This window comes from Chanos chanos, chromosome 16, assembly GCF_902362185.1.
Source record: "Chanos chanos chromosome 16, fChaCha1.1, whole genome shotgun sequence".
NCBI classification, from domain to species: Eukaryota; Metazoa; Chordata; class Actinopteri; order Gonorynchiformes; family Chanidae; genus Chanos; species Chanos chanos.
This window is the reverse complement of record NC_044510.1, coordinates 6,691,302-6,707,816: the sequence shown is the minus strand read 5'-3', so window position 1 is coordinate 6,707,816 and position 16,515 is coordinate 6,691,302. Positions and strand designations below refer to the sequence as shown.

At 41.6% G+C, this 16,515-nt stretch overlaps 2 protein-coding genes across 2 annotated transcripts in view; one reads left to right on the top strand and one right to left on the bottom strand.

Annotated features, from left to right (window-relative positions):
- The window catches only part of mylk5 (myosin, light chain kinase 5), a 20,983-nt gene extending 14,205 nt beyond the window's left edge, over positions 1–6,778 (bottom strand). The window contains exon 1 of the mRNA XM_030794063.1: positions 6,317–6,778. Within this exon, the coding sequence (XP_030649923.1) occupies positions 6,317–6,488 (172 nt within the window). The 5' untranslated portion in view covers positions 6,489–6,778. The remainder of the gene's footprint in view (positions 1–6,316) is intronic.
- Positions 6,779–11,111: 4,333 nt separating this feature from the next.
- LOC115829901 (zona pellucida sperm-binding protein 4-like) lies at positions 11,112–12,933 on the top strand. The gene is made up of 8 exons (XM_030794072.1): positions 11,112–11,436; positions 11,543–11,730; positions 11,802–11,902; positions 11,973–12,130; positions 12,216–12,408; positions 12,485–12,632; positions 12,703–12,778; positions 12,857–12,933. Exons 1-8 carry the CDS (start codon positions 11,112–11,114, stop codon positions 12,931–12,933), a joined length of 1,266 nt encoding a protein of 421 aa, XP_030649932.1.
- Positions 12,934–16,515: the final 3,582 nt, after the last annotated feature.

The window sequence follows — 16,515 nt, the reverse complement described above, 5'->3', positions numbered from 1 at the left end:
GAAAACCTTTTGACATGTAAATGTCATTATGCTCAGTGACTGCATACACTAATGCACCTTTGCACAATGCCTGGTCATGTAACCTGCAATGGTACCACAATGCCTTTTGTGTGCTGCGGAAATATGCATCTCTCAAATTTTCTTTATTTCCATGTATGATGCTGAATTGCATGCAATATCTCATTTTCAGACATTGCCTTTTCAGACTTTGCATGTGTGTTCTAAGTAGTCCAGAGTTTTAAACATTGGAAGTATTTGTTTTTGTGTATCGACTACAAGGACACAGTTTAGGCATTTAAGTCATACTGCTCAAATTCTAAACATTTTCTTCAGTTTAACCATCATGAGCAAATGTGTGATGAACTACCACACCCTTCTTGTGTGCCACATCACACTACATACAACATTTAAGATTGTAAAGTTAGGATCACATTTGCAATGTAGACACAATCATTATGAATAATAGGTTTTTATTTGTTACACTGTATGTTCAACGTCATTAACAATTTCATTGATCAAGAGAAAATAGAAATAGAAAACATTACACCTCATAACATCCAGGTTACTCACAGGGCTGGCTGCAGAGTACAATGACTGAGAGGGCAAATGTGTATATTATGATTAGGCTTAAGGCTGGGAGACATAGCTGAATAAAATGTTTCCTTTCGGTCTATATCGATAATTACAGATCATTTTTAATGACCTATTCTTAATAATTACTGGAGTAAAAAAAGGTTGAATTTAACCACTTTATTTTGTAAGACGGAGTATTGGGCCACACTGAAGAAAAAAGAACTAAAAAAAAGTAATTAGTTACAAGTAGCCTACCAATTATTTCTTTAAATTGTAATGAGATTACTTTACTTGTTACTCCTTCTGAAACGTATTTTAACTACTCATTACTTTACTTTTGAGTTAAAATACAAGGATAAACATCGTAGTCCTTTCATTACTTCATTTTCAATGCAACAGCCTAGTGCAAAGTATGAACTCAGTGAAAAGCATAACTTATCAGCCTTAAATTAGCAAACAGTGTAGCCAATACTGGTGGAATAGCCTAAACAGTAAAAATGATACATCAGATACAGTGATTAACTGTAGTTTCTGAGGTAGCTAGGGATACGTTCTGGTATCATCATAAGCTGATCACTGCGTTGTCTGTATTTTGTGGTTAAAAGTAACGTTAAAGCTCTCCATATTATTGTCTTGGTTGGCCACACCATATTTTCGGGTTTTCTCAAATGTAGCAGACCTTACTAGCTAGCTAAATAACCAGCTGTCTGTCTTGTCCCATTTAAATGTACAGTGAAATGCAATGGCGGAGCAAATTCTATGACCTGAAGCAGAATTTCCCTACGCCACGTCAAATATTTCGACAGTTCGTCAACCTTCATCCCTGACAATCACCAAATTAACACAACACCACAATTAACCGACACAACAAAATACGATGTCTGTTTCAGGGCTCATTTGTTACTAAGCAAGTGAAGTGCCTCGCCACATCGGTGTATTAGCAATAAGGCTAATGTGCCCAAAAAACATAAATAAACACGGCCACGCCACTTGTCCGAACCTGTGTTAACAGGTACGTCATGACATAGGCACCTCTAGTCGAACCCCCCGCTACAACTCATTGATTGATCGGCTAAACAAGTAAATGTGTTTAAAGATCTTAGCACTTTTAGATGGCAAAACGACACAATTAGCATTCAACCCATTAATTGTTATATTTCTCTGATTTCGAGAACATTTCTACATTGGATCTCCCATGACTTAATTTCACACTGTAAATGCTTCATAAAGAACAAACAGACAGGCAAACAAACAAACAAAACATCAGGCAAGAGAAGAAATAGAAAGATATTTGCCAGTCACTGTGAACTTTTTGCTTTAGAGACGAAGTCAGAGGGGAGCTCTAGTTTTACATTTAGACACAGGAACTGAGTCTCAACCAGAGAGAGATCTCCACGTCTCTGTGAGCACTTCCTGTGACCACATTCTGTCATTTCTCAGCATTCGCATGCCCCCCCCCCCCCCCCCCCCCCCCCACCTCACACACACACACACACACACACACACACACACACACACACACATAAACAGAGAGAGAAAGAGAAAGAGTGGGGGAGAGAAAGGGTGAGACACAGAGAGAGATAAAGAGAGAGAGAGAGAGAGAGAGAGAGAGAGAGAGAGAGGGAGCGAAGCCGGGGGTGGTGGCAATAGTAGTATTAATAATATTATCTGCTTGAATGTACGTTGCTGCCATGTGATCTGTGTCAACAATAATTACATATGGAAAAATACCAAGACTATCTCTTGACTGAACCAAAGGGGAAAACCCACCATTCTACATATTCTACATGTGTTTGGTGCCTGGTGGCTCGGCTCTGACGTCCGCATGAATGAGTATGAATAAGGGAGAATGAGAAACTTCCTGGTACAGAGTGAGTGAGAAGACTAATGCAGGGAGCAGCTGGTGCCAGTCACACTGCTCCGTGACTCCTCACACACACGCTACAGTCGTTTATCTACCTATACATGGCCTTGACTGGACTCTCCAGCCAAAATGATCTTTAACTTCTTAAAGAAAGAGAGAGAGAGAGAGAGAGAGAGAGAGAGGGAGAGAGGAGAGGATGGATGTAGTTTGCTTGTACAGCACCCATGATACATGTCTTTCTGTATATGTGTGTGTGTGTGTGTGTTTGTGTGTTTGCATGTGTTTGTGTCCTCAGAAGATAAGCTGATCTAGTGCCAAACCTTATGAATAGCCTCCTTTGTCACCAAATCAGTTAAAAAGGTCAATACTACATCCCAGTATTACTACCGTATTACATTACTGTAAATCACTGAAAAAGACGAAATACAATTAGTACCACAGGAAGACACTCCTCAACAACCAGCCTCGCCTCCCCACCAATGAACAAGGCGTTCCCAAAACATACCACCTTACCTGAGAGAGAGAGAGAGAGAGAGATTACTGTGGGTTACTGTGTCATTTAACTTCAGTTTCAGTTTAAGGAGCAAATTTCCGCTATCTGTTCTGTCCTCTACCAAACCAAACGAAAAACACAATAAAACTAAACTGAAGTTTGTGTGTAGCTCTATTGTCTCGATGGTCTCAACAGGTACGTCATGACATAGGCACCTCTAGTCCAACCCCCTGCTACAACTCATTGACTGATTGGCTAAACATCCTGTTACTAATCAGACCAGTAAAACAGCCCCAAAATCTGTTCAGAGGTGCCCAAATTCATTCTTTCCCCATGGGGCGAGAGAAGGAGAGGGGAGGAGAGCAGAGGAAAGGTGAGGTGAAGGGAGGGGAGGAGAGGAGAGGAGAGGAGTAGCAGGAGAGGAGAGGAGAGGGGAGGAGAAGGGAGCAATGAAGCAGAGGGCAGTGTTCAGAGCTGTCCATTGTGCTAAATTTAGCTATGTTAACACGTGCCCTGAAACCTATTGATAAGCATGTTCCCACTGACAATTTGTCAAAGCTCGCTCGTACACACGCACACACACACACACACACACACACACACACACATGCACACACACACACACACACACACACACACACACATGCACACACACAAACACGCATGTGCACCTGCACGCCTGTGCACATCCTCGCATACACAGACCTCTGCCAAAAGTAAATGTGTTTAAAGGTCTCAGCACTTCTAGCCTTTATCTACCTATACATGGCCTTGACTGGACTCTCCAGCCAAAATGATCATTAACTTCTTAAAGAAAGAGAGAGAGAGAGCAGAGAGAGAGAGAGAGAGAGAGAGCAGAGGATGAATGTAGTTTGCTTGTACAGCACCCATAATACATGTCTTTCTGTATATGTGTGTGTGTGTTTGTGTGTTTGTGTGTTTGCATGTGTTTGTGTCCTCAGAAGATAAGCTGATCTGCTGCCAAACCTTATGAATAGCCTCCTTTGTCACCAAATCAGTTAAAAAGGTCAATACTACATCCCATTATTACTACCGTATTGCATTACTCTAAACCACTGATAGGGCGGCACGGTGGCGCAGTGGGTAGCGTTGTCACCTCACAGCAAGAAGGTCTCTGGTTTGCATGTTCTCCCCATGTCTGCGTGGGTTTCCCCCCACAGTCCAAAGACATGCAGGTTAGGTGAATTAGAGACACTAAATTGTCCCTAGGTATGAATGTGTGTGTGTCTGCCCTGTGATGGACTGACGACCTGTCCAGGGTGTTTCCCTGCCTTTCACACTATGAGTGTTGGGATAGGCTCCAGCACCCCCCGCGACCCTAATCAGGATAAGCGGCTTAGATAATGAGTGAGTGAGTGAGTAAATCACTGATAAAGACGAAATATAATTAGTACCACAGTAGTATGAAAACCCTTTAATGTCAAAAGGGTATCTGGTGCTTGGGCAAACTATACAATTCTTTGTGTGTGTCATTCTCCTTTCTTTCCAAAAAAACAAAAAAACAGTTCTGCACCCATGTTTACTTTTTCTGCTGTCACAAAAGGTGATGGCTGTGCTTTGACCTTTGACCCCAATAAGTAGCTTTGAAAAACTGACCCTTCTGTGTGTCTGTCCTGACCTTAAGGCAAACACCATGTCACACCTTGTGATCCCCTCTTGGCCTTATGACCTTTTTCTTTCTCAGGCCTTCTCAAACGCGACCCAAGCGTTGACGTATCTTAGGTTGTCATGGAAATGAACAGTTGCAAATTGGATCACATGACGTGTCAGGTCTTAGAGAGATACATTACTGAAGAGAAAAAAAATGTTTTGTAACTGAGTTTCCATGAAAGCTTTTTTTTTTCACATGTGTTTTTTAGTTCAGTTGATATTCACATCGAGAGTGACACGAACATCCACCCTGAGAGGTTTCGATGCTCTGGAAGCGAAGGCTCATGGGAATTGGACTCTTATCCAATAGCACGTCAGCAGTGAGCAATGAGTCTACTCACTCGTCGTATTCGAAATGAAACATCTCCTTTTCTTGTAGTTTTTAAACTGTAGTTCATAAGAATACATAGAACTGAGAAGTACACTGAAGTAAAGGTTAATTGTGGAATGGAGGTGTCGAAACATGCGGTTCATTGTGGAGTGGAAGTGTTGAAACATGCGGCTGCATTTAAAAAAAAATACTGCAACGTTGCTAAGTCTTGCTCTGAAGATTAAACAGTTTGACAGAAGCTACCGGACGTTTATCACCTTATAGAGGGCTTTCAATTCTGATGCAATGTATGTTTTTGACTCTGTGGTCTTTTGTGGGTAAAAGAGACAACCTCAGATCAAACCAAAGTGACATCCAGTGACTGCCGTCTGTGCTGACAGGTCTGGTTAAAAAACCTGAGTCAGGGCATCCTGCATATGACCTGATTAACTAACAACCAAATAAACAACTACTTATATATATATATATACATATGTGTGTGTGTGTGTGTGTGTGTGTGTATATATACATACATACATACATACATACATACATACATACATCTATGTGTGTGTGTGTGTGTGTGTGTGTGTGTGTGTATACATAAAAACATATATGTATGTATGTATATTCATGTATGTATATGTGTGTGTGTGTGTGTGTGTGTGTATATATGTATATATATGTATACTACATACACACACACACACACACACACATATATATATATATATATATATATACACATATATACAAACTCTACATTTTTCTAAATGAGCTTTGTTATGTTCAAGTGGCTTGTACATAACTCTGACTAGATGAAAAAAAATGAACATACAAGCATTTCCAGGTAAAATTCCTTAGAATATTTTTTTGGCACCCAATATAAATCCAGTTTAAATAGTCTAAACAAAGTGTACCTATGACTCAGGTGGCCTTTATAGGTTAGTGGTAATGAGGGATTATGAAAGTGTGGATTACAAGCTTGAGAAAGTGAAAGTCCTGTCATACCCTGATGACTTTCCTAGATGGTGCAGTGTTTAAGAACAAATCCAGTACATGTAGCAGCTTGCCCTTTGATTTGTCAGTACTGTTCCAGAATAACAAACTGACCCCAAGTGTTACAATGAAAGTGAGTTCACTAACCCCCCCCCCCTCTCTCTCTCATATTCTCTCTCTCTGTCTCTCTTTCTTTCATATTCTCTCTTTCCTCATTTTCAAGCTGTGTCTCTCTCTCTCTCTCTCTCTCTCTCTCTCTCTCTAACACACACACATGCACACACACACATGCACACAACACACACAACACACACACAGCACAAACAAATTATTCCCTGAGGTATTAATTACCCAGCACTTCCAAGGAAGGTTACTAAAACACGCCCATGGATAAACATTCTCTTACCTGGGACAGTTTTTGCCTTGCTGCTCGACAGCACCGTGGATATGCTTGTCTGTGTAGATCCTTTCCTCTGGCTTCTGCCCCCATCTGAACCTCTGTCAGTGGATACAGGGGGACCTGACATCTGTATTCTGACAGCGGACAGATATCGCTTCTTCGCCTCTCCCCCGTTCATCCTCCCATAAACAACGGATAGACTGCACACGCTCTAAAACAAGACCAGGAGCTCTGCATTCATTTCCCACACATTTTTATCAAACTTCCTCCCTCGTTCTGTGTCTTTCTTTATCTCTCACACACGCACACGCACACACACACGCACACGCGCATGTACACATACCCTCACAGTCCCTCCTTATGCTCTGTCTCGTTCTCACACTCACATACACTTAAAACACACACGCACACACACTCCTCCCCTTCTGTCAATCTAGTTTGTTCTAGACTCCACCCCTTAACAGTCCCTCTCTCTGTCCACCCCAAATAAACACCCCATCTCTCTCTTTCTGTTTCTCTTTCTCTCTCTCTCTCTCTCTCTCTCACTCTCGGTCTGTCTCTCTCTCTGTCTGTCTCTCTCTCAGTCCCTTTTTCTCTGGCTGTCTCATCCTGTGTGTTTTGCTGATGCTTTTACAGGACAGTACCACAAAAAAGTGGCAGAGAGGCAAAAGAATGAGAGACAGAGAGAGAGGGAGAGACAGAGAGAGAGTAACTGCCCATTGATATGGCCAAAGTTCAGAGATTACAAGAGTCATTTTGTTTTGCTTTGTTTTGTTGTTTTGGGTTTTTTTTTTCCTCCACTCCTGCTTCAGGCTGTTGAGCAACAGCATTATCAGATAAGTCACTGGACTTTGGATGGGTGGGTGGTTATCCTCAGACCACTTCTGCTGATGTGTGTGTGTGCGTGTGTGTGTGTGGTGTATCGCAATACTTGCTGCCCATTCCTCAGAGTCTCTCGCTGATGAATGTTTTTTTCACCCCTACATCCCCCCCCCCCCCCCCCCCCCCCCCCCCCCCCCCCCCCCCCCCCCCCCCCCCCCCCGGCACACACACACACTCACTCACTCACACTCACTCACTCCCGAACACTATCTTCCGCATCGCTGACAGTGTCAAACACACTTTTGATGATGTTCAAGGTCTTTGGGGTGCTGTTTGAGTTTTCACTGACCGTTGGCATCCCAAAAGCAAACACGGTCACAGTATTAGCACACTCAGACCGTGGCCGCTGTAGGGTTCTTTTTTTTTTTTTTGTGCTGAGCCCAAGCTTAGCTTTCATTCCTTTAAACTGAGAGATCTGAGATACGTCTGATTTACAAAATCGTTTTATTTTGAAAGGAAATACTGTCTGTGTGTGTACACTTCTAAAATTAGCCCAGTGGAAGTGCGTTCCTGCTTTATTTATATATGTTCTGTGTGTGTGTGTGCAAATATGTATACATACATCACATTCTCTACAAATATATATATGAGAGAGAGAGAGAGAGAGAGAGAGAGAAAGATTATCTGTGGTAGCTCATCCCTGGTCAGACATTGAAAAGCCTGGAATTTTAATCCATGCATTTAGGATTCAGTGAAAGAGAAAAGGTAATGGTGATCCTTGGAAAAGAAATCTCCATTACAGTCCATCACCAAACTGTAGAACAATATATATATATATTTATTTTATTTTCATTTTTTTCCACATTCTTTTAAAAGGTAGACAAACCTGTCTATCTTTTTACAACTAGTACCCACATAAAATACAAATTAAATCAATACATTTTGCACAAAGTTAATTTATAAGTCACTTTTTTTCCCCACAGACATGAAATACACTGAATTTCGACAGAACATCCACAAACATCGCTGAGGGGGATGTTGGAAGGTCATGGACCCTGTTGGATTTGTTGTACTTACAAAAGAATTTCCCCTCGGGGCAAATAAAGGTTCTCATATCAAAGTCATTCTGTGTGTCTGCATTTGGCCATCCGATTACTACAGAAAATGTGAGATTAAAAAAAGAAAATCTCAAACATTACTTCATCTTTTAGTGCTTGCATTCTGATTTTGGGATAATATGAATATGGCAACCCACACCCGCGCACACACACACACGTGTGCACAATCCAGAGCCTTCACTGTTTCTGTGTGATGTTGTGAAAATGTACTCAGTGTTAAGAAGAGGTCTGCATTGGTAAGCTTGTACCAAATGGTACATTGCAGCTTTGAGGTGCCACAGTCCGCGAGGCCACTCACAATAACAGTGAACCATCTTGAAGGATCTGAGGCTGTGTGTGATATGGTAAATGAGGTTGGAATGTTTCGGGATGTTCTAGAATTAGAATGCCCTTAAACATTCTGGCAGACTTTGCTAAGTGCAGTGGCAGTACTTCCTTCCAAGTCTTCTCCCTTACATATGTTCATACAAACTCAAAGTTAAATTTGCTAGTGGTGTCTTCTGTACTTGCCCTGAAGATAACTTCTCCTTCTTTATATTTAAACTCTCAGACCCAAATAGGGTGAAAAGACAATCCATACATGTTAGTTCAGATACTTAACATACTTATATGCTTCATTGTGCATAACTGCATACCTCAGAGAGGAAGAACTCATCAAACACGGGATGAATGTTCGGAAGTTAGACACAATACGACTTGCACCACAGTGACTGAATGATGTGTAACCACAGGAGTTTCCCCCCACTCTGATAAAAAAAAACAGATAGAGACAGCAAGAGGGAAGTTCAACAGACATAAACATGCCACGTCACACTAGATTACACCAGAAGGCCTGGATCTATATCATCATTGAAATAAACTTGAAACTGACAATGCAAAAGGATAAAGATTCCAATCTCTTATTTTAATGACTAGCAGTTTATATTTATCAGGGCAAAGAAATGCTATGACTTGAAAGTTGTTGTTTTGGTTTTTTTTTTTTCCATTTTAGCATTAGCAGTGACGCTACTCAACTGAAAAAGCTAAAGATTAAATCTTGCTGAAAATATCTCAAATATGCAGGAGGCCAGTAGCTGCAATCTCTCTATTGACCGAAAGGTAGTGAAAATATAGGTGATAGCACAGTACATTGACTTTCCTTTTTTAGACTAGAGATAGAAAGCTAAGCTTTAAAAAGCTGAGATCTTTGTTGCGTCATAATGAGATCACCTGACACGTTCATCTGCTTACCTGTTTGAATTAAAAAAACAAAACAAACCCCCCCCCCCCCTCCCCCCCCAACTGCAAATAAACTATTCATAAAGATATGTGCTGCGGAGCCGTTTTACTTTGCACCCAATTAAAACAAACTTTATCAAATTCAGGAGAGGTGGTTTACCCTAGAGGTGCTCTCAGAGGTTTAAAAAGAGATTTGACTGAAATGAACCGGTAATACATCAAGGAGGAAATGAAGTAATCTTTGAAATAATTTCGAAATTCTCTGCATGACAGGAATATAAAGTCCACTGAATAGCTGTTGATGATGTTGCTGCGATGCCTTTGAGGAAATTTTGATAGCCTCCAGCACCCTGCAACCCTAAGTAGGATAAGCAGCTTTGAAAATTAATGAATAAATTAAACCAATAAACAAACAAAAACTCCCACAAATTATTGGATGAATGAATGATCATAATGAGTGATCACCAATCAGTTTCCAAGTACACTGATGAGCATATCCTGTAATTCTAGAGAAGGTTTGTACCAATCAGAAACTGGCATAATGAACAATGGGGCAGAGTGTAGGTCCAAATGCTTCAGTCAGGCTAACAGTATTTGCAGGTGCAACAAACATGACTGTGCTGCAGTTCGTTTGGTTCTGTCCATGACTTTGCTTTAAACACGTGTGCTCGCTGGAAAGTTGCAGTCGTTAATGCAGTGAATAGATGCGCACACATCCTTTGTAAGGACAGTTGCAAAACTTTTTCATCTGAAAAATGCATTTTTAATTAACATTAAATGATGTGGTTTAACCCAAAAATTCACAACACATTAGAAAAAGTCTACAAATAAGTCTGTGACGGGTGATGTTGGTACAAGTTGAACAAACTGTTTGTAATGCTTTTAAATGTGTGGAGCTAACTGTGTAAACCAGATGGGATTGAAAAATTACCACTGAGCCAATTAGTAACTATAAAAAGCATTATTTAGTGAGGAGATTTCAGAAAATACTTTGCATTTAAAAATCAATACCTTACCATGTTTCAGGTCACTTACACTCTACTGAGGACATGAGTTCTCATAGAGTGTTGTCATATAATGACTAGATCACATATTGGATTAGGTGTTAGCTGAAGGGATTTACCATGGCAGAATGCAGAGTAATTAAACCTACACACGTAGATGCTTGTACTTGTATCTATTTATGATCTTCTAAATTACTCTGCCCTTCATTATCTGAAATGAATGGTGATTTTTTTTTCTTGTTTCATTCTTCTGGCATGAGCTAACAGAACTTTGTTAAAACATACTCTACATCCTCAGTCATGGAAAACTTAATGCTACCAAAATCTCTACCTTTCAAGTTTTGCTTGTCTTTCTAGTTTCATGTGAAGTGAGTTCTAAAACAAATTACTAAGAACCAGTTTGAAGACAGTCATTCTCCTTAAATGGCAAACTAACTTAGCTGAGTTAAAGTGGTCATTAGAAGTCATGATACTTCGACATCTACATGTCAAACAAGAGCCTCTTGTGATATCATTTATTTTGATTTTTGAGGGCTGGGAACTGATTGACACTAATTGGAGAACATGGTAGAGCCAATCAAAGAGCTTTAAAAGTGACCACAGGAGTAGGTACCTACCATCACAAGCAATTGTGGAACTATGGCAAGAGTGTGGCATTCCATTGGCTTTGTAGCCATTTGTGTCTGTTTTAGTGCAGTCTGCAATGCAGTGCCTTGGTGGTCAGGAGCAGAGAAACCACAAACTCCAGCTTCCCAGATGTCACAGCAGCAGCAGTTCCAACAGCAATCTGCCCCACAGAGATACAAGCCAAAGCAGCCACTGCCACCCAAGGCTGAACCGTTCCAGAGGTGTGACGTGGATGACTTTGATAAGGTGCATTGTGGTGAACCTGCCATCACTGCTGCTGAGTGTGAATCTATAAACTGCTGTTTTGATGGCCGGCAATGCTATTATGGGAAGGCAGGTAAGACACTAGTATGTGTTTTGGGTAATGTCTTTGTGACCTGTATCATCGTAACCATGTGTGGGTTTTCGTTTTTATCTTTTAAAAACTATATTTTTGCAACCAGTGACCGTGCAGTGTACCAGGGATGGTCAGTTTGTGGTGGTGGTAGCCAGGGATGCCACATTACCTGAGCTCAGTTTGGATTCCATCAGCCTGTTGGGTGGAAGTGATGCCCCCTGCAGTCCTGTTGGCACCACTGCTGCCTTTGCCATATTTCAGTTCCCCGTCACAGCGTGTGGCACCACCATGATGGTTGGTATCCTGTTCTTCTAACTGAGCTTGCATGGAAGCTCTCATGGTACAAAGCAAACTTCCTTTTGCAGGAGGAAGGTGACGACTACATCGTCTATGAGAACATCATGTCCTCTTCCTACGAAGTGGGGATCGGCCCCCTCGGCTCCATCACCAGGGACAGCCATTTCGAGTATGTGTTTCATGCACAGGGTGACGCTTATTCTGCAGGCTCTCTGCTAATGTTTGCCTTTTGTGTCTAGGCTTCTCTTCCAGTGCAGGTATTCTGGTACTGCGGTTGAGGCCCTGGTTATTGAGGTCAACACAGTTCCTCCACCCCCTCCGGTGGCTGCCCCTGGCCCCCTACGAGTGGAACTGAGGCTGGCGAATGGTGAATGCTTCGCAAAGGGATGCGTGGAAGGTGAGCCTTGCTAGACCTGTCACTATGCTCTTGCAAGCCTGTTCTTTGTACAAATGACGTGCCGACCCCTCCCAAATTTCCACAGGCGACGCAGCATATACCTCGTACTACAGTGACGCTGACTACCCAGTCACAAAGGTCCTACGGGAACCAGTGTATGCGGAAGTGCGTGTTTTGGAGAGGACCGATCCCAATCTTGTCCTGACCTTGGGTGACTGTTGGGCGACATCTACCCCCAGCTCTGAAAGCGTACCTCGTTGGGACCTCCTTGTGGATGGGTAACTGCCAAGCTGGCATCCTCCTGCTTGTACAGGTCCTCGGCACTGTCTAGTCTGATTCTGGTTGTCCCTGCAGGTGTCCGTACCGGGATGACCGTTACCTGACTAATCTGATCCCAGTGGATGGGTCCTCCGGGCTTCAATTCCCAAGCCACTACAAGCGCTTTGTCCTAAAGATGTTTACCTTTGTGGATCCTGAGTCCCTGGTTCCTTTACAGGAGCAGGTACTTGATCTGTTCCTTCATACAGTCCTCCAACACCACTACAGCTAATGTATGGCTCCCCTCTTCCTAGGTGTTCATCCACTGTAATACAGCTGTGTGTTCTCCATCCGCCAACCAGTCCTGTGAGAAGCAGTGCGGCAGGCAGAGTGAGTAGCGACTCCAGCGTTGTAGCGGAAGTTGTTCCGTGATGCTGCTTATCTACCATGTTCTCTTGTCCTTCACAGGGAGGCATGCTGATGCAGTAAAAGGTGCTGCCCAAGAGACCTTGGTGTCTAGTAAGGGATTGATCTTCATCCCTTGAGGGATATCGGCTTCACCAGCTGGCCCATATGCTTAATTATTGTGAAAGGCTGTGTGCACCTTGACTGAATAAAGGCTTTTGTTTAAGCTATACATGTGGTGTTTAATGTCTACTCTAGCAGGGTATCTAAAATGGGGTTTTCTGTTCCAAGGGTTTCATCTGAAGAGCTGTACATGCTTAATGTTCTGTGCCTGTAAGGGTAGCACAGGAAACTTCCTCCTCAACAGGATTTATTGCCTACAATTTTCAGACTTGGCTTCAATTTCTGAGCTGCAAGTGTTGCGTGACAGCGTCTTGTGGGTGTTTACTGGAGAAAGGAATAAGTTGATCAGTGTCTTTGCCTTAAAGGTTACTTTAGCAGTATAATGACAGGTTTGAAGGTGTGCCTGAGGCTCCTTCTTGGGGACTTGTCGGTGCAGGTGTTTTTTCAGCTGGTGCCAAGTGCTGCTGTGTACAGGGTTGTCATTTAAGCTTAATATATGGTGGATCTAGCAAATAAAGCATAAGCAAACTGGCTTCACAGTACTTACCCTGTGTCTGACTAAACAAGCAGTCTTCATCATGCAAATGGGAAGGCATTACATTTTGAGGTGGAACAGTTGAAATGAGGTGTTTGGAGTTGGGACACTTCAGGGTCCCCCCCCACTTTTCACCTGTGGCAGGTGCTTTAAAGAACAATATCAGCTGTCTAATGTTTCTTAACACAATTGGCCTTGCTGAATGGATCTTTTTGCAGGCATTCGTTTCTTAATTGTGCCCTGAAATTTGCACTCCTAGCCCCTCTGTCAGTGCTAGGAGGAAAAACTATAAGCTGATGTGCTTGTGTTGGTAGGGGTGTTTTAGAAAAAAGAAAATGGGAAAATAAAACATTAAACACACACCACATGCTCTGAAAGGTTGATTTTTTTATTATTTACCAAGTGGTTGTACTGACTTTGAATTTGTGGTTTGTCGTTTCTGATGTTGATGTTCCCGTTGCAAATGACTTCCATGTAAAGGAGTGGCAGCGGCATGTTTAAGGGAATGACAGATCACGTAAAAGCTTCATGGAGGAGTGTGGGGAAACAGGTAGCATAACCAAGTGGATGAGTCTTCTCACCAACTGGGTAGGAGGGCACTGCTAAGGCCACCAGTTGTAGTCGAAACTTGCGCAAGGTATGACATCCTACATTGAACTAAGCATGCTCTCCTCTACAGCATTGTGCCTTAGGCGTCACATCTCAGCATCTCATCATGCATCTCTCTTGAACTGCGGTTTCTCTCTTTCAGGACAGTGTAATATTTGCTTTGGGGTTGGTATTTTAAGAACTGTGCCAGGCCACTCCCATCTGTTTAAGGTTCACCTCTCTGTCATATTTCTGCAGGCACTCCAGGAGCAGAAGGAAGTAGCTGTAGCTACAGTTTCTGGGAAGTCCCTGCACCAGTGCTGCCACCAGCAGCTTCGTAGAGACCCCAAAGAGTTCCTCAAGCCCCCTTTGTTTGTACTGTCAGAGACCTTATGTAGCTTTTCAGTCTGGATTGGGTCAGAAGAGCAAAAAAAAAAAAAAAGAGAAATAATGAGTAGTAGAATGAAGAGAGAATTTTTTTTTTTTTAAAAGAAAAGCAATACATCAGAGGGCAGAATCAGGACAACATGCATGTCCATGCTTGGGGGTAAAGCCTTTAATACCTTATTCAACACAAAACAGACACACTAAAACCTGCTCTGTGTTGTCAAAAATGAGGCATCTCTCTCACGCTCTCTCTCTTTCTTTCTTTTTTTTTCTTTCTATCTTTCTTTTTTTTTTAAATTACAGATCCGCCCTGATTTTTTTCTGAAATTATTCTGTTGTTTCCATTTGATGATGCTCGAATCAAAACTGAGCCAAAAGAGCGGGTAGCTCATGTCAGGACATTGTTGCTCTTCCAAAGAATCTAATCATTATTTGGCTGCAGTCTGACTGAAGCAGCAGCAAAATAGGTTCTGGATAAGATACCACATATGAGTGATGTCACCTTTTTGAACACAACCTGGGATCTGCACAGGTTTCCAGGTTTCTGCAAGTCTCAACGCCCAAAGGGCACCAGTGAAGTGGTGTTGAATAACTGGTGCCTGTGCTCTTTTCTAATACTTGGGCAGAGCTGTCTTAAAAACATGAATTTATTCAGTTTTCTCAAGTGCTTTGGGTATATATGCAAATAAACCTGAGCATGGTATTGTTAACACTTTTCTCACACGAAGGAGAATGCACACGTGCATTTTTGTTTGTCTAGTGCAGGAACACATTGGTCATGATCCTAAATTAGCAGGCTTTTCAAACAGCTAAATAGATAGAACACACACACACACACACACAAAATTATCTGTGCGTGTGTGTGTGTGTGTGTCTTTTTTCAAGAGCTGTCTGTCATTGAGCTGTAGAAGGTAAGCAGACACACAATAGAGATTTTAAATTTAGCTGAGCGGATTTGAATGTTCTTATTTTATTTGGAAACAAGGACATTCGTAAGCATTTTCATCAAGCATTGTAAGGATATTTGTTGTTGAAAACACACAAAAAAAGACGGTAATGGAAATGGAAAGGAAGGAAATAATATATGTTTTCAGGCTGTTTTGCCCAGGAAGGCTGTATGAGAAAAAAAATCCCAACAAGTGTCTGGCCAAGAATTTCATATCATACGGACATATCACATGTCATGTCATACGAGGATATCATAATTCATTTCATACGGGCATATCATATGTCATATCATACAGGGATATCATATTTCATATTGTAGGCATATCATATTTCATGTCATACAGGGATATCACATTTCATATCACACAGACATATCATATTTCATATCACACAGACATATCATCTCATGTAGATTGCATTTTTCATTACTGTATGCTGTAAATGTCATTTTAATAAGTATAACATTGACTGATGTTTTTGGGTTGGTTGGTTCATTTGTATATTAATGTTTGCGTATTTACTTTTTGTTCTTCTCTCATTGTTTTATTGGTTTTAGTTTCAGGGACAGATTATGTCTGACACATTTTTCTGGACTTCTTTCTTTCCAGAATTGTCACCTCTACGTAGAATACTGTCACATATTATTGATGATGCCAACTCAGGTACTGTGGACAGAGAATAGAGGTTTGTCTGGTATCTCAGTAGTCACTTCTTAGACGTGCAGGACAGGGGGCCCACAGGACTGGAGTTGAGAACCACTTTACTCCTATCTAGCATCTTTCTTCTCTTTATAGTATATCTTCCTTAGATATATTCTTAAAAATATATTTTTTTCTATTGTGAGTTTTACAGTGCATCTTCCTTAAGTTATTATATTTATATAAATCATATTTTTTTCTTCTATTGTGAGTTTTGCACAGCCTGTCCTGCTGCCGACCATCTGTACGCTCTACCTGGGCATGTGACAAACATAAACTTTGAACCTTGAACCTTTTGAACTGGGGGTTGTTCCAGAAAGCGGGTTTAGTGAAAACTCTGAGTTAGTTAACTCAGAACAAGTAGTAAACCTTCTAATAGAAGAGCCCTAGGGGCTTTGTTTTGCTAGAAGAATGAAGTCATAGGGCTCCTCTGTTGGGAAGTT

Excerpts from the sequence above, each read along its gene's own strand:
- LOC115829901 (XM_030794072.1), top strand. The coding sequence starts at position 11,112 with ATGGCAAGAGTGTGGCATTCCATTGGCTTTGTAGCCATTTGTGTCTGT. Across the intron at positions 12,409-12,484 it reads TGGGACCTCCTTGTGGATGG|GTGTCCGTACCGGGATGACC; the intron begins GTAACTGCCAAG and ends TTGTCCCTGCAG. Across the intron at positions 12,633-12,702 it reads TGGTTCCTTTACAGGAGCAG|GTGTTCATCCACTGTAATAC; the intron begins GTACTTGATCTG and ends CCCTCTTCCTAG.